The 25,512-nt window shown below is 34.4% G+C and overlaps 1 protein-coding gene across 40 annotated transcripts; it reads left to right on the plus strand.

Moving 5' to 3' along the window:
- Nucleotides 1-25,454, plus strand: LOC134829565 (myosin heavy chain, muscle). Of its 40 annotated transcripts, XR_010161922.1 has the most exons (17): nt 5-48; nt 2,201-2,529; nt 2,948-3,091; nt 4,040-4,420; nt 4,478-4,640; nt 8,199-8,302; nt 8,868-9,275; nt 9,534-9,704; nt 16,204-16,805; nt 18,779-18,899; nt 19,302-19,565; nt 19,626-20,722; nt 21,206-21,284; nt 21,523-22,698; nt 22,931-23,836; nt 23,914-24,022; nt 24,320-25,454. XR_010161922.1 is itself a non-coding variant. In XM_063842695.1 (16 exons), the coding sequence occupies exons 2-16, from the start codon at nt 2,323-2,325 to the stop codon at nt 24,389-24,391; spliced, it is 5,895 nt and encodes a 1,964-aa protein (XP_063698765.1). In that variant the 5' UTR covers nt 1-48; nt 2,201-2,322; the 3' UTR covers nt 24,392-25,454. The 40 variants fall into 40 exon arrangements, 39 of the variants coding, with proteins under 39 accessions (XP_063698765.1, XP_063698781.1, XP_063698767.1 ...); XM_063842695.1 differs by lacking the exons at nt 2,948-3,091; nt 8,199-8,302; nt 23,914-24,022 and adding exons at nt 2,687-2,830; nt 7,466-7,569 and having other exon boundaries at nt 1-48; XM_063842711.1 differs by lacking the exons at nt 2,948-3,091; nt 8,199-8,302; nt 9,534-9,704; nt 18,779-18,899; nt 23,914-24,022 and adding exons at nt 2,687-2,830; nt 7,466-7,569; nt 15,321-15,491; nt 17,926-18,043 and having other exon boundaries at nt 1-48.
- The last annotated feature ends 58 nt before the right edge of the window (nt 25,455-25,512 follow it).

Consider the following 25,512-nt stretch of genomic DNA (forward strand, 5'->3'; position numbering starts at 1 on the left):
AAAAAGACGTGTGCCCATAGAATTTAACTTAGAACTGCTTTCAAACGCGTAAGTGTCAACATCTCTTCTCTTAGAAAAAATATCTGTGGAGGTCCCTTTGAAGAAAAATTTTTTTTTTGTACATTTGATTTTTTTTTTAATTCATTCTCAAGAATTTTTTTCGATTGTTCGTTGATTTTAAAAGGCTTGAGAAGCAAAAAGGGACCTCAAAAACCTCAACAAGGATCCAAATCATCAAAGGATTACCAAAAAGCTTTCATTATCTTCCCCGAGGATTAAAAATTTATGGTTTGATGGATTAAAATAAAAAGTTATGAATTCTCACAAGTGACGAAAAAAATAAATTAAAGTGAAAAAAGAAGTGAAAATTGAAGAAAAATACGAAATAAATCTGAAGAAATCAAAAATGAAAAGAAAACGTGGTCTAAAATTACCGAAAAAGTATAAATGTGACTAGAAATGGACTGAAACAGTTGCATAAGTGAAAATCTATTTTTAGACACGAACATTTTTGATATTTGAACATAATTTTTTGTTTGAATAAAAGAAAACTCTTGAAGTTTGAAAATGAAGAAAAATTAAATAAATGAACATTTTAAATAAAAAAATGAAAGACAATTAAAATTTTGAAAAAAATTAAATTAAAAAATAAAATTTTTGAAGTAAATTTTATTTTCAATATTAAATATTGATTGAATTTTAGTTCAAAATAATTTAAAATAATTTTTTTTAAATTAAAATATGATTTTTTTTTTATTTGTGATTTTTTATAATTTTTTTTTTATATTTTAAATTATTTAAATAATTTTTAAAATTTTGTTTTAAAATTATTTTTCTTAAATAATTTTTTTTATTTGCTCATTTTCTCATATGGAGCAACGCAAAAAAAACACATCGAAGCAACTAGAAATAGAAATGTGCCGAAGAATTTTCGTCAAAATACTTTCGTGGTAGCGGCAAGTTTAAAAATAATTTTTCTGACGTCGTCGATTGTTTATCGATCACATTTGAATAAAAAAAGACGTCAATTAAAATTCTAATAATTAAAATATTTTTTAGAGCAAGGTCCTCTCTAATTATTGTTATGTATTACAACAAGTATTACATAAAAAAAAAATCAGGAAAGAAAAGAAAATTTAAACTAAAGAAAATGTTTCGCTAAAAATAGATAACACACACTGATGATTCACACTCGCGCATAAATTCTCGTCGTCGTCGTCGACCACTGTACGAAAAATATTTTCACTTCGGTTATTTTTAAAAAAAAAATTTTTTCGTGTACACACGAATGTACGTTTTATTTATTTAGGTGGTCGTTCTTGTTTTAAAATTATATTATGCGTTTTTTTTTTCGGTGTGTTACATAAAATTTGTAAAATGGTTTATTTTTAAATAAAATACCACGTTGGAAAATATCAAGTAACAAGTGATCGAGAAACTGATTTTTTTTTATGCAACAATTGTTTGTTTATTGAAACGAAATTTGATGAATTTTTCAACATAAAAAAGGTTGAAATTTCAATTTATTAAAAAAATAAAAATTTTAATAAAATAAAATTAAAAATTAAATTAAAAAATTATTAAATAATTAAATTTTAAAAAATTATTAAAAATTAAAAAAAATTTAAAAATTTAAAAAAAAAAAAAAAATTAAAAAAATTTAAAAAAAAAATTTAAAAAAAAAATTAAAAAAAAAATAATTAAAAAAATTAAATTTAAAAATAAAAAAAAATAATTTTAAAAATTGACTTAAAAAAATTAAAAAGATAAAATTTAAAAAAAAATATAAAAAAATAAATTTATGACGATCATTATACAAAAATCCAATTAATATTTAAATTCCATGAAATAAAGAAGGAATTTCTTTGATTTTTATTTTTTTTTTAATTTGTCATTTTTTATGAGGTAACGCCATGTACTTTGTACAAACGTAGCGTTCTAAAAATAAATTTCACGTTCACTGTGTTTTACTGAAAAAATAAATAAATTTTAAAATTTTTATGAAAAAAAAAAAATAAATTTGGTCGATTGTGTAATAATATAGCGTGCGTTAAAATAAAAATGTTTAGTTCTTTGCACTTATATGGTGCGTGAAATAAAAAAATGAGAATTCATAACAAATGGGAAGAAAATGAAAGCTCATGGTAGAGATTTTACGACAAATTATACTAAATTTTGATTTTTTTCTATTTTTTTACAGGGAAAGCTTCTGCAGGGCTGAAAAAAATAAATACGTGTCTCTAAAAATAAATTCAACGCCCCCAGGCTTTTACAACGATTTTTGCTAATTTTGAGAAAAGCAAAAACCAAAACTAATTAATCATGCCGAAGGAACCAAAGTATGTTGGAGAGGATCCCGATCCAACTGAATATTTGTATGTTTCACTCGAACAAAAGCGTATCGATCAATCGAAACCATACGATGCCAAGAAAACATGCTGGGTCCCCTGCGAAAAGGAGGGCTACGTCATTGGTGAGATCCAAGCCACCAAGGGTGACCTTATCACCGTCAAAGTTCCCGGAGGAGAGGTAATGTATCGTCGACATCGCGACCCTCCCCCTCCCCCCTAAACAAAAGTTTGTCGTTAGTCTGTCTTTCTACACAAAAAAAAATTTTTCCTCTTAAAAAAAAATTTTGAAAAACTAAAAAAAAACTTTCTTTCCTCCAAATCTACAATGAGCGTAGACCAAGGACTATAAGAAAGACCTTTTGAACCAAGTTAACCCACCGAAATTCGAAAAAGCTGAAGATATGGCTGACCTTACCTACCTTAACGAAGCAGCTGTGTTACACAATTTGAAACAACGTTATTACTCGAAACTCATCTATGTAAGTGTCGTTAGCAGCAATACTAATTCTTCGTTTTTTCTTCTTCTTTCTTTAAAAAAAAATCGACAACCACACAAAATTCTTTAAAAAACTTAAAAAAATGGGTAAAAAAATTAGACCAAGGACTTCAAGAAAGAACAAGTCAACCAGGTCAATCCTCCAAAATACGAAAAAGCTGAAGATATGTCTAACTTGACATACCTTAACGATCCCTCTGTACTTCATAACTTGAAGCAGAGATACTATAACCAACTTATCTATGTAAGTGCGCTGGTTTTAACTGTTGCGATGTGAACCAGTGTTGGATTTTTCCTGTTGTTGTGTTTTTTTGATCGTTCCCATACACTTCCTGCTGGTCCCGTACTATAGTTTAGTACCTTTAGGTAGACAAAACTCCGCCTTGACCAGATACCCAAACAACGTACAATTTGGGCAAAGTCACAAAAAAAGCGAAAAAATAATTAAAAAAATGCTTTTAACATAATTTTTAAGTAACTAACATCCCCTGTTATTTTTTTTATTGAAAATTTAGATAGATCCCAATCCTTCATTAATTAATTAATTAAAAAAAAAACTAAAAAAAAATCACCCAAACCTCAAACATCACAAAAAAGCTCAGGAAGCACTTTTTGCAAAAACACAAGACAAAAAAAAGCAAAAGTGCAAAAAAAAATTTTTTTTTTTTGAAGATCGTAAAAAGGCCTTTAAACGAGCCCAAAAACGAATCTTCATTGATTTTTGAAGCTTTTGAAATTTTTAATTTTTTTTTATTAAATTTTTGAATTCAATACAAAATTATTAATTAATAAATTATTAATTAATTTAATTTAATTTTTTTTTATCGTTAAATTAAATTAATTAAAAATTTTTTAAATAAAATTAATAATCAGGAAAAAAATTAAAAAAAAAATAAATAGTGTGAAATTTTTTTCATACGTTTTTCATGAAATCAACGAGACATAAATTGAACGATAAATCAATTATCCAATTATGTTCCTTCATACCCTTTTTATTATCATTGTGTGGTCCTGCATCAATTTTCGTCCTTAAAATTGAAGTAAAATTATCTTTTTTTTAATTTAAAGGTATTTTAACCAAAATTTTAAATATTTCATATAAAAAAAGATAATTTTGCTTCTTCTATAATTTTTGAGTTAAAAAATTTTCCGTTATTAATGCAAACTTTCTTCCCTTTTTACAAAACGACAGACCTACTCTGGTCTTTTCTGCGTTGTAATCAACCCTTACAAGCGTTGGCCATTGTATACCAACCGTGTCGCTAAGATGTACCGTGGTAAGCGTCGTACTGAAGTGCCACCCCATTTGTTCGCCATCTCTGACGGTGCCTACGTCAACATGTTGACCAATCACGAAAATCAATCTATGTTGATTACCGGTGAATCTGGTGCCGGAAAGACTGAGAACACCAAGAAGGTAATTGCGTACTTCGCTACCATTGGTGCCTCCGGCAAGAAGGACCCGACTCAAGAAAGCAAGGGCTCCTTGGAAGATCAAGTCGTCCAAACGAATCCCGTACTTGAGGCTTTCGGTAACGCCAAGACTGTGCGTAACGATAACTCTTCACGTTTCGTAAGTAAAACTTGGTTTGAATCAAATTCGATAGAAACTTATGACGACACTTTACAGGGTAAATTCATCCGTATTCACTTCTCTGGATCCGGTAAATTGGCTGGCGCTGATATTGAGACCTACTTGTTGGAGAAGGCTCGTGTCATCTCCCAACAATCCTTGGAACGTTCTTACCACGTCTTCTACCAATTGATGTCTGGCGCCGTTCCCGGAGTCAAAGGTAATTTATCTCAGGTCCCAATCATAGACTGGTTTAGGTCAAAAACCTCCCTTTATCCCCTCAAACTGATAAATCAATTCCTTCTGTAGAAATCATCTTAGAAGTTAGGTTCAAATAGGTTTCAAAGAAAATCTCATAATTTCTCGAAATATTATTAGAAATGTGTTTCCTCTCTGATAACATTATGGATTACTACGTGGTATCTCAGGGTAAAACCACAATCCCTAACGTCGATGACGGAGAGGAATTTAGAGATACAGATGTAAGCAAATAGACTTCTCGAGTTCACGAGAGTCTTCAAAGACTTTAGACTTTAGAAATGTAACTAAACCCAAATCAACAGATGTCACTGAAATGACAAATCTTTAGTTTTTTTTACAAAATTGGGTCTGAACAAAAATTGGCTATAGAACTTTTGTAAATATTTTTCCATGTTATTAGAAATGTGTTTGCTCTCAAACAACATTATGGACTACTATGTCGTATCTCAGGGTAAAACGACAATTCCCGGAGTCGATGACGGTGAAGAATTTAGAGATACTGATGTAAGCAAAATTATACAAGAAATCACATCCAAATAGAACTTGGCATGTGTACCGTCAATATTTTTTTTATCGTGACTGATATTTTATGGAAAGGGATTTTCATTGTCGTAATTGGAACAAACGACAATCGAAAACTTACCCTATTTATTTTTTTTTTAAATTAGAAATAGTTGTGTTAATATCAAATGACCTTCAATGACCTTCGACTTTAGACAAAAGTTAGGGCAACTTTTTTTTCGATTTAAAGATTTTAATTTTAAACAAAATTTTGAAAATTTAGAAATGTGTTTGCTCTCGGACAATATCATGGATTACCATGTCGTATCTCAGGGTAAAACGACAATTCCGGGAGTCGATGACGGAGAAGAATTTAAAGATGCTGATGTAAGAAAAATGACAATCAAATTTAGATCCAGTTTGAAAACAAATAGATAGAAGACGTGAATTGACTTAGAAAAAAAATCAAAACCATGAAGAAATGGTCTCGAAAGTTGGACTAGAATAGAATTTTTTGACACAAAATTAACAAATGGTTTGAAACAAAACAAATTTTCTTTGACACAGAAACTTAGAAAAGGTTGAAAAGTAGAAAATTTAGAAACATAGAAATTTTTTTTCATAAATAGTTTATAGAAATAGATTTTTACCCTACTATCTTGCACACATACAGAAATGTGCATCTTGTCCAACAACATTATGGATTACTATGTTGTGTCGCAAGGCAAAACTACAATTCCCGGCGTAGATGACGGTGAAGAGTTTAAAGATACAGATGTAAGAAGAAAACCAAAAAGCTTGCATCGTCCCCTTAATACTTTTTTTTTTGATCGATGTACTTTAGACCCTGCAACTCCCTAAACACTAAATCAATAGACAATTTAGTGAGGTAAATAACCACGTGTTTGACAGTTCGTATTATGAACGAATACTGTCAAACTTCCAACACGTTAATAGATTTCGAAACACACAAAGAAACACCCAGTCAGAGTTCTCAATGTTTTAGAAAAAAGAAAATTAGGTCAGAATTTTAAAGTTAATAACAAATTATAGCTGCCTGTCTACTTTCCAACAATATCCGAGACTATCATGTCGTGTCTCAGGGTAAAACTACAATTCCCGGTATTAATGACGGTGAAGAGTTCTTAGAAACAGATGTAAGCACCCCAAGCTATTTTTGACGTGCAAGGAAAATTTCAAAGATTTGAAAGTCACTTTTTTTCACACGTGTATATTATGACTTTCAATTCTTTGAATTTAAATCGATGTACTAATTCTATAAAGCTCTTTAGCTCTCTCTTTCTTTTATAAATAGTCAAAAAACTCCTGCAATGTAAATCGCAATATTGTACAAAAATATCGATGTTGTTCGTATGTAAATATTTTTTTTTTTAGAAAATTCATCTAAACGTGTAAATAAGTACATTTTACTTAAGCATTTTTTTGGCGGGAAATTTAAAAATTTGCATTGGGATTTGATCTGTTAAGATCTATAACTGATCATATCCTAATGCAAATTTTTAAAATTCTGTATGCTTCAAGTAAAAGTACATTTACACATTTTTTGGCGGGAAATTTAAAAATTTGCATTGGGATTTGATCAGTGGATCAGCTGATCAAGGAACTGATCATATCCCAATGCAAATTTTTAAAATTCTTTATGCTTCAAGTAAAAGTACATTTACACGTTTAATGAACTTTAGGTTAAGTGATAGGGCGTTAGGTTCACATTATATATTACACATTACACATTCATCCATTTTTAAAAGAGACAAAAAATGGTAATTACACACACAATTTTTTTTTCCATACAAAAACGATAGAGTATTGTCTCTTGTCCAACAACATTATGGATTACCATGTTGTATCTCAAGGCAAAACAAGTATTCCCGGCGTTGATGACGGTGAAGAATTTAAAGATACAGATGTAAGCGACAAATTGGCATATATTTGAAAAAAAAAAAACAAAATTAATACAAAAATTGATTGGCCAAACAAAATTCATCTGTGATGTCATCATGTCACGAGTTTTGTCAAAACCCAAGCCATGTCTCAGAAACAAAGACGAACTGTTGACATGGTTCACTGTGTTCTTCTCACATGCTTCGTTTATTTAGTGTTAAGATTTTTTTTTCGTATTTTGAGACCCAACCATGTCACAAAAATCTCTCAAGGACGATTTCATGGTTCAAAAAAAAATTAATATTTTTTTTATCATTTTTTTTTTTATATATTTTTAAATGTTTGTTGTTGTATGTTGCTATAAATATTCGCGCATATCAGATGTCTGCTTATTATCTGATAACATTCACGACTATCATGTTGTGTCACAAGGCAAAACGACAATCCCGAGCGTGGATGACGGTGAAGAATTTAAAGATACAGATGTAAGAAAAAATTTCGGGATTTAAAAAAATTGTTCTGTCTGCATTTTATTTTATTATTTTTTTTTAATTAAAAAAATATCGCTCTGGATTAAAAATAAGTAAAGAACGTAGAAAACTGCTAGAATTGTGACGTACATTAAAGTCATTGCTTTTGAAAAATTAACGCTTTGCTTGCTTTCAAAATTGCAAAAAAAAAACTAACTTGAACAAAAAATTGGCAAAAAATCATCGAGGTCCTGAGAAATATTTTTAGAAAAAACTTTCAAATAAAGAAAAATATTTCTTCCTCAGAATTGACACTTTTAAGTGATCGCATTGGCGACTATCATCTCCAGTCGCAAGGTAAAACGCGGATTCCGGGCGTAAATGACGCCGAAGAATTCGAACTTCTCAATGTAAGTCGCACGTTAATCGTTAAGTGCGTCAAAAAAGTGATCGTCATAGATTAGAGAGAGACGAGCGCTGTAAATTTCTGCAAAACAAATTTTTTTGGTTAGAAACATTTTTTTACCGCATTTTCAATCCGAATCATCATTCATTGTTCCCGAGAAATCCTTTTAGACAAAAAAAAATCACGAAAAAAAATATAATTAATATTTCTTTAATTTCCTTCCGGGGTTGCCCATCAGAATATTGTATGCTCTCAAACAACATCTACGATTACACGAACGTATCTCAGGGTAAGATTACTGTACCCGGTATGGATGACGGCGAAGAATGTCAAGCTATGGACGTAAGTCTCTCCCCCTCAACATCCCCCTGAATTGGTTCCGAATCCTCCTCTGTTTGTGAAACTGAACGTTTCCAAGAAAAACCACAAACCACGTGGAAAAAGTGATCATGTAAAAATTGATCTACGTTGCACCCTCCCCAATTCCCCCAAAGCAAAATTTAGTCTTTTTCGGTTAAAAAAAAGCACTTGAAAAACTGTCATAAAAGACATTTTCGCATAAAGGCACGAACCTTGTTCCCAAAAAAAAAAAAAAAAAATAAAATAAAAATGAATGTACCCAAAAAGAAATTCAGGAAGTAAAATTTTGAGCCAAATATTTTCCAAGTTAGTGTAGAAATTAACGCTGATCGCTAATGTCTTCGAGACAAGCAATTTACTAACCTAAGTTAAGATTATTATTGTAGATTTTGTGTTGCCATGCTTTTTTATGACAATTGCCTGCTTTCTTTGTCCTTTTCCTAAAATTTGTTGTGAAAACGATCATCCATCGATGGTCGTTTTTGTAAAAAAAAAAGTAAAATCCAACATCTTACTAATTTCAAATCTTCCCCCCTTCGACAAACAGCATGCCTTCGACATCTTGGGCTTCACCAAGCAAGAAAAGGAAGATATCTACAAGATTACCGCCGCTGTAATGCACATGGGTGCCATGCAATTCAAACAACGTGGTCGCGAAGAACAGGCTGAAGCCGATGGCACTGAAGCCGGTGAAAAGGTCGCCAAATTGTTCGGTGTTGACTGCGCTGAATTGTACAAATCCTTGCTTAAGCCCCGCATCAAGGTCGGTGCTGAATTCGTCACCCAAGGTCGTAACAAGGATCAAGTCACCAACTCTGTCGGTGCCTTGTGTAAGGGTGTGTTCGATCGTCTCTTCAAATACTTGGTCAAGAAGTGTAACGAAACCTTGGATACCAAGCAAAAGCGTCAACACTTCATCGGTGTATTGGATATCGCTGGTTTTGAAATTTTCGACGTAAGTATCCTAAAACGATGCTCCAACGAACAGTTGAACGATGCACGTTAACTTGAAACTGATCATTGACTACTTGGCACGTATTCAATGATGCATTTGAAGTTAACGTGCATCGACAACTGTTGGTTTGGAAAAGTACACATTTACACAATCATATCTCATCCAATATCATCAAAAAAAAAAAATGAACTCGTCGAAGTAACCGATTGATTCACAGGATCTCAATTTGAATCTCTTTTGAAAAATTTTTTCAATCAGTTTAACGGTTTCGAACAATTGTGTATTAACTTCACAAATGAGAAACTTCAGCAATTCTTTAACCACGTCATGTTCGTACAAGAACAAGAAGAATACTGTAAAGAAGGTATTGAATGGAAAACCATTGATTTCGGTATGGACTTGGAGTTGTGTATTTACCTCATTGAAAAGGTTCTTATTTCTTCCAAATTTTAACGAATATTTCGTGTAAATTTTCCCAATGTATTAACCTTCTTCAGAAGGTTTCCATTCCATCAAATAATACGATGGCTTATTATACAACTCTTCAGGTACCATCGACGAGAATAGGATTGAACCTTTGAACTCACAGGTATTCAAAAACGGCCCCGATTCATTATAAAAGTCTGAGGGCAAAATTTATGTCAGAAAAAACTGGCAATCATATGACAAGCCACAATTTAAAAATTGTCATGTCCTCAAAAACAAATTTGTTCATGTTAATAATAATGTAATGTGCCTTAAATTCTATATAGTACAACGGTTTCGAGCAGTTGTGTATTAATTTCACAAACGAAAAGTTGCAACAGTTCTTCAACCACGTCATGTTCGTACAAGAACAGGAAGAATATTGTAAAGAGGGTATCTCATGGAAAACTATTGATTTCGGCATGGACTTGGAATTGTGTATTTACCTAATTGAAAAGGTTCTTATTACCAAAAAAAACCCTCCTGTTAATGTTCTTCCTTTAAAATGTACAAATCTTGTTGAAATATGGCACAAAGCAAGAAATTCCTTTTTGTAAATTTTTCCGTGTAACTCCATGTAAAGTACAGGCCGTTTATCGCATAGAATAGATTTCCCCTGTGAATTAAAAGAAAATTTGTAAAATATTTCCTCACATACCTAATGTATATCTCCGTGTATAGTTCAATGGTTTTGAGCAATTGTGTATCAATTTCACCAATGAAAAATTGCAACAATTCTTCAACCATCACATGTTTGTACTTGAACAAGAAGAATACCATAGAGAAGAAATCGAATGGAACTTTATTGATTTCGGAATGGACTTGCAAATTTGTATCAATTTAATTGAAAAGGTATTTCAGAAAGCCTTCGCATTTTTTTCATCGGCTAAAACTAATTTGAATTAATAACTTCCGAATCTCTTCTCTCTTCTTCTTCTTTTTTAATCAACAACAAAAAAAATAATTATTAAAATATTGTATATAGATGTCGCTACAGTTGTAAAAAATTGTCCGTTCAACGATGTATATATTAACTATTTCTGTATAAAACTGTACATTTTAGTAAGTGATATATTATTACAATTGTCAAAAAAGATCGCGATCGTCAATCATCCAATCAACATATCAAATCATTATACAATATCACAACTCACAAAACACTAAAGGTTAAAATGTGCAAACATTGTCTGATCGTCTGTCAAACTTTAATGCCTTATGAAAAAAATTATTAAAACTGGGAATTGGTATTTCTATATATAGTACAATGGGTTCGAACAATTGTGTATCAATTTCACCAATGAGAAACTTCAACAATTTTTCAACCATCACATGTTCGTATTGGAACAAGAAGAATACGCCAAAGAGGGTATCAATTGGGCCTTTATTGATTTCGGTATGGATTTAGCCGCTTGCGTTCAAATGATTGAAAAGGTTTGTCCATACCAAAAATTTTACAATAAGAGCATGATGATCTATTTGCTCTTCTCTCTCGAAAGACTCTCAAGTGGTAATTTTCCGTGAATGCAAATGTGATAATCTCTCAAAAAATTTCGCATTTTAGCATGAAGATTTAATCAAATCTTTTTTTCTTTATCACCCTATCTCTTTCTCTCCCAAAATTTATGAACACTTTCCTCAAATGGCCCCCCAACATTCCCTCTATATTCTTCTTTTAGTATAACGGGTTCGAACAACTCTGTATTAACTTTACGAACGAAAAACTTCAACAATTTTTCAATCATCACATGTTTGTGTTGGAACAAGAAGAGTACACGAAAGAAGGTATCGTTTGGGCCTTCATTGATTTCGGCATGGATCTTGCTGCTACAGTTGAAATGATCGAAAAGGTTTGTCAAAGATCGAAATTCAGTAGAAAATTTCCGGCATGATCCGAACTTTGATATAGAACTTTTGATTTCCGAACCTTCCAGGTCTTGATTCCAAAAACACACAAATATTTTTTTTTAGGTAAAATCACTTTGACAAATTTTTGTACAAATCCTGTAGATATGAATTTTTTTTTAATGAAAGAAAATCTTTTTCCTTTTATGAACCTTTTTTGTATGAACCTTGCTCGCCTGTAGTTCAATGGTTTTGAGCAACTTTGTATCAATTTTACGAATGAAAAACTCCAACAATTCTTCAACCATCACATGTTCGTGTTGGAACAAGAAGAGTATACCAAGGAAGGCATTGAATGGGCCTTCATTGATTTTGGTATGGATTTAGCCGCATGTGTCGAAATGATTGAAAAGGTTTGTCCGGTTCATAGTTGCCAGTTAAAAGGCACGTTGTTCCTTCCCTTTTGCCCTTGCTGAGTCCAAACTTCATTTAAGATAATGGGAAAGGTCCAATATAATGGATCATCCTGTGATCCTTCAAATATCATAATATCCTTTCATCAATTTGTAAATACATTTCTACCATGATAGTACAATGGATTTGAACAATTGTGCATCAATTTCACAAACGAAAAACTCCAACAATTCTTTAACCATCACATGTTTGTGCTGGAACAAGAGGAATATACCAGAGAAGGTATCGTCTGGGCCTTCATTGACTTTGGTATGGATCTCGCAGCATGCATTGAGATGATTGAAAAGGTTCTTACCCTCCATATTTTTTCTTACCAAATACATAAAAGCCTTTTATCCTCGCCTCAACCGGATCCGAGGATGATGCTATCACGTAGAATTGCAATTTTTCCCCCTTTGCACAGTATTTTAGCCCCTTTCCCTTTACATATCTATCTATATACCCTTTAGTACAACGGCTTTGAGCAACTTTGCATAAATTTTACGAATGAAAAACTCCAACAATTTTTCAACCATCACATGTTTGTGCTCGAACAAGAAGAATACACGAAAGAGGGCATCCAATGGGATTTCATTGACTTTGGAATGGACCTCGCTGCATGTATCGAGATGATTGAAAAGGTTCACACATAAACCTATATTATCTTAAAAATTTTGCACCTAAACTATATATGAATGCCTGCACCAATTCCAGATTCCCAAAATGAGACGACAGCACATAAAAATACTCACATCATTTTTCGCTTTCATCCTCATTTATTTTGCATTCATATATCGATAGCTTCTTCGTTTAAGATGGATCGTATATGGATGCAAACCTTTTTAAACTTTATACCTTTTTTTATATAACTGTTTTATACCCAAAAACAACCTCCCTATTCCTACCCACGATTAATAGTACAATGGCTTTGAACAATTGTGTATCAATTTCACAAACGAGAAACTCCAACAATTCTTCAACCATCACATGTTCGTGTTGGAACAAGAAGAATATGCCAAAGAAGGTATCAACTGGGCCTTCATTGATTTCGGTATGGATTTACTCGAATGTATCCTCTTGATCGAAAAGGTTATCACCTCCCTTATTATCACTCTTTGATGGATTTGTTTTAGTTAAATGTATCCAAGGGTCCTAAAAAAAGGAACTTCCCTTTATCTATCTATTCCCCATAAAAAATTTTTCCAAAGCTATCCGGAGAAATCATTCTCATGGATCTTGTATGTAACCTTTATGCCCCCATATTTATCATTTTATTTTGATTTATTTTATTTATGTACCCTACACATCTATGGCACACACAAAATTACTCAAAAACAACACTTGCGATCAAAAACCTAAAAATAGTACAATGGTTTTGAACAATTGTGCATCAATTTCACAAACGAAAAACTGCAACAATTCTTCAACCATCACATGTTCATTTTGGAACAAGAAGAATATGCCAGGGAGGGTATTAATTGGGCCTTCATTGATTTCGGCATGGATTTGGAACAATGTATCTTATTGATTGAAAAGGTTGAACAAAATTCAAAATATTGGCTATTTAAGCTATTGGGCAAAAAATAGAAACTTAGTTTATAGAAAGGGCTAGATTGCAGTATTAGTCCAAAACATTCAAAACACAAACAATTGGAAACGAATGGGAAAATAAGTAACTTGACCCATTCGAAAACACGTGTGCCTTTAGATATCCAAATAAAAGGGAGAAACACATGAGAAATGTGACAGAAAAAAAATCTTCCTTAAACCACATGCATCATCATCATTCATTCCTACACCTTTTTTCTTTCATTATTTTAATCAAAAAATTTATTTCTTCCCCCCAAAAAAAACCTCTATATCCTCCCCCCTAAACAAATGCACAAAAAAATGCACGCTCTATCCGTTTTGAACAAATACAAAAGTACAACGGCTTTGAGCAATTGTGTATTAACTTCACCAATGAAAAACTCCAACAATTCTTTAACCATCACATGTTCGTTCTTGAACAAGAAGAATACGAACGTGAAGCTATTGCTTGGACCTTTATCGATTTCGGTATGGATTTGGATCAATGTATTCAATTGATTGAAAAGGTTCTTACACTTTTATCCTTTTATCCAGTTACTCTGTGTTTTTATACATAAGAGGTTTTCCTTTTTTATAGATTGCATGATTGGTTAGAAAAGTTAAATGAATCCAAAAAAGACTTGGAATTCAAAATAGAAAATCATTAACCAATTAATCGACAGTAGCAAGAACAAAAATCTGTCGGATACTTCCTTCCATCTTTTCATATCTCTTCTTCTACCTCCAAACATAAACATCATCTTTCATAAAACTTTTTTCTAATTAACCATCCTTTGAAAAGTTTAATGGTTTTGAGCAACTGTGTATTAACTTCACCAATGAAAAACTCCAACAATTCTTTAACCATCACATGTTCGTTCTTGAACAAGAAGAATACGAACGTGAAGCTATTGCTTGGACCTTTATCGATTTCGGTATGGATTTGGATCAATGTATTCAATTGATTGAAAAGGTTCTTACACTTTAATCCTTTTATCGAGTTACTCTGTGTTTTTATACATAAGAGGTTTTTAATTTTTTTATTGCATGATTGGTTAGAAAGTTTTATGAGTCCAAAGAAAGACTTGGAATTCATATAAGAAATCATTAACCAATTAATCGACAGTAGCAAGAACAAAAAACTGTCGAATACTTACTACCATCTTTTCATATCTCTTCTTCTACCTCTAAACATAAACATCATCTTTCATAAAACTCTTTTCTAATTAACCATCCTTCGAAAAGTTTAATGGTTTTGAGCAACTTTGTATCAATTTCACCAATGAAAAATTGCAACAATTTTTCAACCATCACATGTTCGTACTCGAACAAGAAGAATACACAAGAGAAGCCATTGAATGGACCTTCATTGATTTTGGCATGGACTTACAACAGTGTATTGAACTAATTGAGAAGGTAGCGTCAAGTCCCCATTTTTAAACTAAGACAAAAATTTGGGAACGTGCCTGCTACTGCATCTTCTATAGATAGATAGATAGATATATCAATTTTTTTGATACACAAAAAATTTTTTTCATAGTCGGTAGATAGCGAAAACAAAAAATGTAATAATATCACACCACAAGACAATTGTAATATTATTATATAAATTTTTGTACTAATTTTTCTGTATTATATTTTTTTTATGTTTCCTTCTAAACCAAAACACCTACCAAATATGTAAATATTCTTGTAAAAAAAACGCGCGACTAAAAGTACAACGGTTTCGAACAATTATGTATTAACTTTACGAACGAAAAACTTCAACAATTTTTCAACCATCACATGTTCGTATTGGAACAAGAAGAATACGAACGTGAGGGTATTCAATGGATTTTCATCGATTTCGGTATGGACTTAGCCGCCTGTATTGAGTTAATTGAAAAGGTACACAGGCGCGTTGGTTTTATTGTAAAAACTGTAGGCCAATTATTATCGCGAATTAACGGAATTTATTTTTTGTAGACTTATTCATTTGAAAAAGTTTTAGTAGTTCGATGCTAGATTTTTTAAATGCGCCGCTAAGTAAAATTTGAGTACAGTAAAGTATTTGGTAGTTAGTTTAATTATAAAATAATTCGTATAAAACCCCTATCCCTTAGAATAGAATCTATTGCATGATATATTTTACATTTACAAACACTAACGAACATTAGTTTTAAGTATCCTTATCATATTTCCCCCCCAAAAAATATCATTTTTGTCCCAGATTACTCTCCCTGTAAAATTAGGGAGAGGCTCTCATATTCTTCTCTCACGAACCTTGCTTATATTTGTTTTGTTTTGTAGAAATAGCTGTTTTATTTAGTGTTAGATATAAGATGCTTGATGCTTTTTTATGAAATTTCTTCGGTAAGATCTTGTTTTGTTACCCGTAAAGTAGTATATGAAATTTGTTGTGAAAGAATTTTCATGACCAATTTTCGTGTTTATTAGTTTTGTGAAAATTATTAGTTTTTTTAGAAGATTTTTTAGAATAGACCCCCGATTTTTAAATATATATTTTCGTAGAAAAAGCTTTGTGCCGCAAAATATTGTTAGAAGCTTCTACTCAGATACTAATTGTAGATTTTTTCTTCCCAACTCACGCAAATTATAGCCCATGGGTATCTTGTCCATCCTTGAGGAAGAATCTATGTTCCCTAAAGCTACTGATCAAACCTTTGCTGAAAAGTTGATGACCAATCACTTGGGCAAATCTGCTCCCTTCATGAAGCCAAAACCACCAAAGCCCGGTTGCCAAGCTGGTCACTTTGCTATTGGCCATTATGCTGGCGTTGTAACATACAACATCACTGGCTGGCTTGAGAAGAACAAGGATCCCTTGAACGACACTGTCGTCGATCAATTCAAGAAATCCAACAACGAATTGTTGAAGGAGATCTTCTTGGATCATCCCGGACAATCTGGCGGTGCTGATGCCGGCGGCGGCGGCGGCAAGGGAGGTCGCGGTAAGAAGGGCGGCGGTTTCGCTACTGTCTCCTCATCATACCGTGAACAATTGAACAACTTGATGACAACATTGCGTTCGACTCAACCTCACTTCGTCCGTTGCATTATCCCCAACGAAATGAAGGCACCCGGTGTTGTTGATTCTCACTTGGTTATGCATCAATTGACCTGTAACGGTGTACTTGAAGGTATCCGTATTTGCCGTAAAGGTTTCCCCAACAGAATGATGTACCCTGACTTCAAATTGCGGTAAGTATCTTTAATGAAAAAAAACTTCTTCCAACCTTTTTTTTTTCATTTGATAAAAATCAAACATGAAACTTCAACCTCTATATCTCTCTCTTATGAAAAAAAAACTTTCAAACCTGAATAGTTACTTCATTCTTGCTCCCGAACCAATGGGTAAATGCACAAATGACAAAGACGCAGCTGAGGCTTGCTTCAAATCTATTGCTTTAGATGAAGACTTGTTCCGTTGTGGTCATACTAAGGCGAGCATTCTATTCTGTTTCAATTCGTGTCTTACCCTACCTTCTCAATTTCAAACCCCCTTGTTTATCTGTACAAATGTTTCGTACATATCTGTACAATATATCTCTCTGTTTATATGTAAATTTATGTAAAATTTTTATATATAACTCATCGTCATGTATAGTTACAAAATCCTCGCTCCAAAAGCCATGGAAGAGGCAAAAGATCCTAAAGCTGCAGCCCAAGCTTGTATGGATGGTGCGGGTCTTGATCCTGATCTTTATCGTCTTGGGCATACAAAGGCACGTTTAAAGCCCCGTTGTTGTTCATTTATCCCCGTCACTCCGTTATTCTACCCTTACACAGATTTTATTTCAGTTACAAAACTCAAAAAGAAAATGAGATCCATTAATTGATTTTCGACACGTTTTAAAATCATGTTCTTTTATCCAAACCTGAATTCATTCCAACCAAATCACTTGTAGTTATAAAATCCTCGCCCCTAAAGCCATGGAAGAGGCTAAAGATCCCAAATCTGCTGCGGGTGCCTGCATGGAATCAGTTGCACTTGATCCTGAATTGTACCGTCTCGGGCATACAAAGGCACGTGTCACTTTTTCCTTACCTCTTAGATCTGTAAAGGTTTTGTGTTCCCTTCTCAGAAACCTCCAATGAAGATGAGACTCTGAACGATATTTGAGACTCCTTTTGCATTATGCAACTATATGAATGTACCCTAACGAGTAGTAATAGAGACAAACAGGGAATTGAAAGCCCTCAAGTTTCTATTTGAACCCTTTTTAATATTTTCCTTTCTATTTTTTTATGTTTCCTATGTTTATGCTCCCTTCCCATTCACATTGAAAAAATATCATGGATTCGATATGTGAATGTATAGTTACAAAATCCTTGCCCCCAAAGCCATGGAAGAGGCAAAAGACCCCAAGAAGTGCGCTCAAGTCTGCCTCGAATCAATCCCTCTCGATGAGGAATTGTACCGTCTCGGAAACACCAAGGCATGTGACAAAAAATCCAATTCAATAGATTTGTCAGTGTGATGTTTTCCCTTCCTCCTTCTTAGTTTCCAAAACCCTTTAAGACATGGAAAAAAAAGAGAGACAATGAACATTTTGAGCTGAACAGGGATATGAATCTCCCTCAAATGCAAAATTTGTTCCAAACATTTTTTTTAATCCTTTATTTTTTTCCCCTATATATGTATGTATGTAACCTTCCATCAAACAAAAAAAAATCCACTCTGACCAAAAACCCAAAAAAACAAAACTGTGAAAAAACAGCTACAAAATCCTAGCACCTAAGCAAATGGGAGAAGCAAAGGATCCAAAGAAGGCCTGTCAAGTGTGTTTAGAAGTCATTGCTCTTGACGAAGAACTCTATCGTCTTGGCAACTCAAAGGCATGTCACAATCATACAAATATCGATATGAAAAGCAATTTAAACTGCTCAATGTGCCTCATAAATGTTTGCTTTACATTTTGTTTTATCGTTTAAGAAATCCGAATTATTTGAAAAGCTCAATGACAGCTCAAAATAATTCATCATGAAGTTTCCCAAGAACCAAAACATGACCAATCTCAAACAAAAAATTAATTTTAATTTTATTTTTTACTTTCATGTTCAACCTTCCTCTTCCTCCGCACACATATTGCAAAAAACGATACGTAAAATATGTGTGTCAAAATACTAACAATTCCTCCATACAAAAAAAAACACTACTCATGATAACACAGTTATTCGATTTTGTGCCCACAAGTGCTTGCTAAGGAACCAATGAAGATTGAAAAAGCAGCACAACTTATTTTGGAATACATTCAATTGCCAGATGATCAATTCCGTTTAGGCAAAACCAAGGTACTTTCAAGTTGAGAAAAAAAAAAGTATTTTTGGAGTTGTAAATATACGAATAACGAAAAATTAGATTAATTTTGTACAGTAAAGTAAAACAAGTAGAAAATGATCATCATCTTTGGTAAACATTAGTTAATGGCAAAATCTTCATATTTTAGTTATCATCCGTAAACACATTCCCTATATTTCATTTATTAACAAAACAAAAAAAAACATCCCTAAAATTAAGTTTTTGTGTTTGTGTTTGTAAAGTTTGTGTTGTGAAAGTTTTAGTAGAAAAAAAAATAGTAAAACGTACACAGTAGAATAGTTTTTTCCATGCATGATTTCCAATTTTCCTCATCACGAAGATTGAAGACATCTGTCTAACTTGAACTTTTTATTCGCGTTTCACAAAAACTTTAGGTCTTCTTCCGTGCTGGTGTCTTGGGTCAAATGGAAGAATTGCGTGACGACCGTTTGAGCAAGATCATGTCATGGATGCAAGCCTGGATCCGTGGTTACTTGACCCGTAAGGAGTTCAAGAAGATCCAAGCCCAACGTGTCGCTTTGGAAGTCATCCAACGCAACTTGCGCAAATACTTGAAGTTGCGTACCTGGGCATGGTGGAAATTGTGGCAAAAGGTCAAACCTTTGCTCAATGTCTCACGTGTTGAGGATCAAATCGCCGTAAGTTTTATTGAAAATTTTCATAAAATTTTGATACTGATGAGTTATGCATCTCTATAGAAACTCGAAGAGAAGGCATCCAAGGCCCAAGAAGCCTTCGAGAAGGAAGAAAAGATGCGCAAGGAATTGGAAGCCCTCAACAGCAAATTGTTGGCTGAAAAGACCGCCTTGTTGGATTCCTTGTCCGGCGAAAAGGGAGCTTTGCAAGAATACCAAGAGAAATCTGCCAAGCTTACCGCCCAAAAGAACGACTTGGAAAACCAATTGCGTGATACCCAAGAGCGTCTCACTCAAGAGGAAGATGCCCGCAACCAATTGTTCCAATCCAAGAAAAAGATGGAGCAAGAGATCAGCGGCTTGAAGAAGGATATTGAAGACTTGGAATTGTCTATCCAAAAATCCGATCAAGATAAGGCAACCAAGGATCATCAAATCCGCAACTTGAATGATGAAATCGCCCATCAAGATGAGCTCATCAACAAATTGAACAAGGAGAAGAAGATGCAAACTGAGCAAAACCAAAAGACCGCCGAGGAATTGCAAGCTACTGAAGACAAGGTCAACCACTTGAACAAAGTCAAGGCCAAGTTGGAGCAAACCTTGGATGAGTTGGAAGACTCCTTGGAGCGCGAAAAGAAATTGCGCGGCGATGTTGACAAAGCCAAGCGCAAGGTTGAAGGTGACTTGAAACTCACTCAAGAAGCCGTCGCCGATTTGGAACGCAACAAGAAGGAACTTGAACAAACCATCCAACGCAAGGACAAGGAAATCAGCTCCTTGACTGCCAAATTGGAAGATGAACAATCTTTGGTTGGCAAATTGCAAAAACAAATCAAGGAATTGCAATCCCGCATCGAAGAGTTGGAAGAAGAAGTCGAAGCTGAGCGTCAAGCTCGTGCCAAGGCTGAGAAACAACGTGCCGATTTGGCCCGTGAGTTGGAAGAATTGGGCGAACGCTTGGAAGAAGCTGGCGGCGCTACCTCCGCTCAAATTGAGTTGAACAAGAAGCGTGAAGCTGAACTCGCCAAATTGCGTCGTGACTTGGAAGAAGCCAACATCCAACACGAAGCTACCTTGGCTAACTTGCGCAAGAAGCACAACGATGCCATCGCCGAAATGGCTGAACAAGTTGATCAACTCAACAAATTGAAGACCAAGTACGTATCTTTCTTACCTTTTTCTCTTAAAATTTTTCTCTTCAATTTCAAACTTATTTTCGGTTTATAAAAACGAAACTTCTCTTTCTTTTGAATTTTGTCCAAATCTTTATTTCTTATGAAATTATAAAGGGCTGAACATGATCGCGCTAACATGTACAATGAATTGAACAACACACGTGCTGCTTGCGATACTTATTCACGCGAAAAGGTAACGATTGTCGGTGATGTCTCCTCCCTCCCCCTAAAAAAAATCAAGAAATGTAAAATATTTGTCCTATCCAAATTTGTTTTGTATTTTTACCTCCAACTCGTGTATATACACTTTTTAAAAAAACACAATGACATTTTTATCTGGGGAAATCTGAATGAATAAGAGAAGAAAGCAGCCGAAAATATTTACTTACTTTATCATTTCAACAACAAAAAAAAATGTGTATATGTTTGTAAATAAATGTAAATTTGTTAATTTCATAAACACAGGGCTGAAAAGGAACGTCAATCATGCTACGGTGAATTGAACGATCTTCGTGGCAGCATTGATCAAGTCAGCAACGAAAAGGTATAACCTCACTTTTTGATCAGCTGCTTTTCTTCGAACTATTTTGCTGCTATAGAAAATCATTCATCATAGGTTGGGTTCATTAATGTTTGGGGAAAAAGTAACACACATCAAGTCACATTATTAAACTAAAAATTGAATAACCCAAATTTCCTTCAATACTAATATGAGTGTTAAAGATCATCCTGTGTGATAAATGAAAATTTCAAGCATTTTACTGATGAATTTTCTTCTTTAGGCTGCTCAAGAAAAGATCGCCAAGCAATTGGCCCACACTTTGAACGAAGTACAAGGCAAACTTGACGAAACCAACCGCACTTTGAACGACTTCGATGCCTCGAAGAAGAAGTTGTCCATTGAAAACAGCGACTTGCTCCGTCAACTTGAGGAAGCCGAATCTCAAGTTTCACAATTGAGCAAGATCAAGATCTCCTTGACGCAACAATTGGAAGACACCAAACGTCTCGCTGATGAGGAAGCTCGCGAACGCGCTACCTTGTTGGGCAAATTCCGCAACTTGGAACACGACTTGGATAACTTGCGTGAACAAGTTGAAGAAGAAGCCGAAGGCAAGGGAGACTTGCACCGTCAATTGAGCAAGGCTAATGCCGATGCCCAATTGTGGCGCAGCAAATACGAATCCGAAGGTGTTGCACGTGCCGAAGAATTGGAAGAAGCTAAGCGCAAGTTGCAAGCTCGCTTGGCTGAAGCCGAAGAAACCATCGAATCATTGAACCAAAAATGCGTCGCTTTGGAGAAGACCAAGCAACGTTTGGCTACTGAAGTTGAAGATTTGCAACTTGAGGTCGATCGTGCTACCGCCATCGCCAATGCCGCCGAGAAGAAGCAAAAGGCCTTCGACAAGATCATCGGAGAATGGAAATTGAAGGTCGATGACTTGGCTGCTGAATTGGATGCCTCACAAAAGGAATGCCGCAACTACTCTACCGAGTTGTTCCGTCTCAAGGGTGCCTACGAAGAGGGACAAGAACAATTGGAAGCTGTGCGCCGTGAAAACAAGAATCTCGCCGATGAAGTCAAGGACTTGCTTGACCAAATCGGAGAGGGAGGTCGCAACATCCACGAAATCGAAAAGGCTCGCAAACGCTTGGAAGTCGAGAAAGACGAACTCCAAGCTGCCTTGGAAGAAGCCGAAGCTGCTTTGGAACAAGAAGAAAACAAAGTATTGCGTGCCCAACTTGAATTGTCTCAAGTCCGTCAAGAAATTGATCGCCGCATCCAAGAGAAGGAAGAAGAATTCGAAAACACACGCAAGAACCACCAACGTGCTCTCGATTCCATGCAAGCTTCCCTCGAAGCCGAAGCCAAGGGTAAGGCTGAGGCTCTTCGCATGAAGAAGAAGTTGGAAGCCGACATCAACGAACTCGAAATTGCTTTGGACCACGCCAACAAGGTAAGAAGAGAAATCACTCATTGTGACAAAAAAAACTTTTTTTCGAAAATAATTCGATAATTTTTTTCGAAAATAATTCGATATTTTTTTTTCGAAAATAGTTTGCAAATTTTGTTTTCGAAAATAAATCGAATCGAATCGATAATTTTTTTTCGAAAACAATTCGAATTTTCTTCGAAAAATAATTTTTTTAAGAAAATTGATATTTAATCGAAAATTTTCGTTTCATTAGGCTAATGCCGAGGCCCAAAAGAACATCAAGCGCTACCAACAACAATTGAAGGATCTTCAATCAGCCCTTGAAGAAGAACAACGTGCTCGTGATGATGCCCGCGAACAACTCGGTATCTCAGAACGTCGTGCCAATGCATTGCAAAACGAACTCGAAGAATCTCGCACATTGTTGGAACAAGCTGATCGTGGACGTCGCCAAGCTGAACAAGAATTGAGCGATGCTCATGAGCAATTGAACGAAGTTGCCGCCCAAAACGCCTCCATCTCCGCTGCCAAGAGAAAGCTCGAATCAGAATTGCAAACCTTGCACTCTGACTTGGATGAGTTGTTGAACGAAGCTAAGAATTCCGAAGAAAAGGCCAAGAAGGCTATGGTTGATGCCGCCCGTTTGGCTGACGAACTCCGTGCCGAACAAGAACACGCCCAAACACAAGAGAAATTGCGCAAGGCCTTGGAAGCCCAAATCAAGGAATTGCAAGTCCGTTTGGATGAGGCTGAAGCCAATGCCCTCAAGGGAGGAAAGAAGGCTATTGCCAAGTTGGAACAACGCGTACGCGAACTCGAGAACGAATTGGATGGCGAACAACGCAGACACGCCGATGCCCAAAAGAATCTCCGCAAATCGGAGCGTCGCATCAAGGAATTGACCTTCCAATCTGAGGAAGATCGCAAGAATCACGAACGCATGCAAGACTTGGTCGACAAATTGCAACAAAAGATCAAGACATACAAGAGACAGATCGAGGAAGCCGAAGAAATTGCCGCCCTCAACTTGGCCAAATTCCGCAAAGCCCAACAAGAATTGGAGGAAGCCGAAGAACGCGCTGACTTGGCTGAACAAGCTATCAGCAAATTCCGCGGAAAGGGACGTGCTGGATCCGTCGCTCGTGGTGGCAGCCCAGCTGTAAGTATCTCCTTCTCTTCTTTAGATTTTTTAACTTTTTAACTTAAAAAAAATCTTCCAATTATTCTGACAATTAGGTCGGTCGTCAGAGTGCGCTGCAATAAACTCCTTTTTACTCAAATTAAATAAAAAATAGTCAAAGAATCTTCAATATCCCAAAAATATCAAATAAAAATGAATAAATTAGTAAGTCTTGTCCCATTCAAATGGGCTCCCGTTAAATGTTGCACTTCCCCCGTAAATAATAACAGAAGTTGAAACAAAATTCCTCCAAGTATCATTAACCCGTATTCGTAATTGTAACCCCTTCAGTAGCACCCTAAAACGTATTTAGATCGAAAATTGGTTCTTTTTGCGCACCAAAAGTTCTTTTTTTCGTCTTCATTGTGAAATTTTGTTAGAAACAAAGCACGATGATGTCGATTTTTTTTTTGTATTTTTTTTTTAAATTCAAATTTTAATCGATTTTTTTATTTTTTACAGCCCCGCCCAGTGCGACCCCAACTCGATGGTCAAGCCTTCCCCCCAAGATTCGATCTTGGAGATGACTTCTAAACCAAAGGCACACTCCTTCCCACAAAATACAAAATAAAAAACTAACCAACCAACCAACAAAATAGCAACAAAAATTACATCGAACAACTTACCATCAAGCGTTGGAGCTTCCAACATCTGGCTTCCAACTGCAAAAATATTCAATTTTTACATATTAGAGACACGTTTTTCACACATAAATTTTAGTTTAACAAATTAACGTAAAGAAAAAAAACAAAAATAGTCGCACTGTCGAATTAATGACCTTCGATACTTACTCTTCGATTAATCATTTTTTGACAATTTGTATAAAAAATTATAAATTGCATAACTTATCAAAAAGTGTATTTATTTATTTTTTATTGATTTTTTTATTTTAATTTTTATTTTAATATAACGAACACGCGCCCAAATGTCCGAATACGAAATACGAGCAACATGCTGAAAACGCGTTCGCACATCTCGACTCTTCGTGGCTCGGCGACTTGGTGAACGAGCTGAATTCACGGAATTTGCACAAAAAATTTTCCGAAGCAAAGAATCTTTCAGCTGTTGGAGAGCAAGCGCTTCTAAAATTACAAATAACATCAACGAAAAAAAAAATATTAAAAGAGAGAGACACGATAACATCATACACAAAAAATTTTCGGAAAAATAATACAGAAAAATATATTTCAACATCAGCCCGCTTTAAACACGTATTATGATTCGAAAAATTTGAATTTTTTAATAGAAAAGCCCAGAATTTTAGAAGCACTTGTTTCCAATGATCGAAACGCAACATCACGATCTGAGGGATTTTCTTGCGTTGCGAAAATTGTGCGGATTTTCTTTTTTCGGCACGACGTTTACTTTGAGAAACTGAGGCACAAGAGAGAGACGTGGCAGATGCGTTGAAGCTGAGCAACGATATGTACTTGAAACATTTGGGCGACATTTTCTTTCTTATCTCATTTTTTTAATAAAATTGTTTTGTGTGAAAAAAATTTAAAAAAATATTCTTACCTTTATATAAAAAAATTGTATACATAAAAATATTATATAAAAAGTATATTTAATAAAAACAAAAAGTATGCCACACTATTAAAAATTTCGTTTTTTTTTAAATTCATCCAATTTTTGCTCTTGAAAGGAAAAATTTG

Source organism: Culicoides brevitarsis, chromosome 2, assembly GCF_036172545.1.
Source record: "Culicoides brevitarsis isolate CSIRO-B50_1 chromosome 2, AGI_CSIRO_Cbre_v1, whole genome shotgun sequence".
In the NCBI taxonomy this organism is placed as follows: domain Eukaryota; kingdom Metazoa; phylum Arthropoda; class Insecta; order Diptera; family Ceratopogonidae; genus Culicoides; species Culicoides brevitarsis.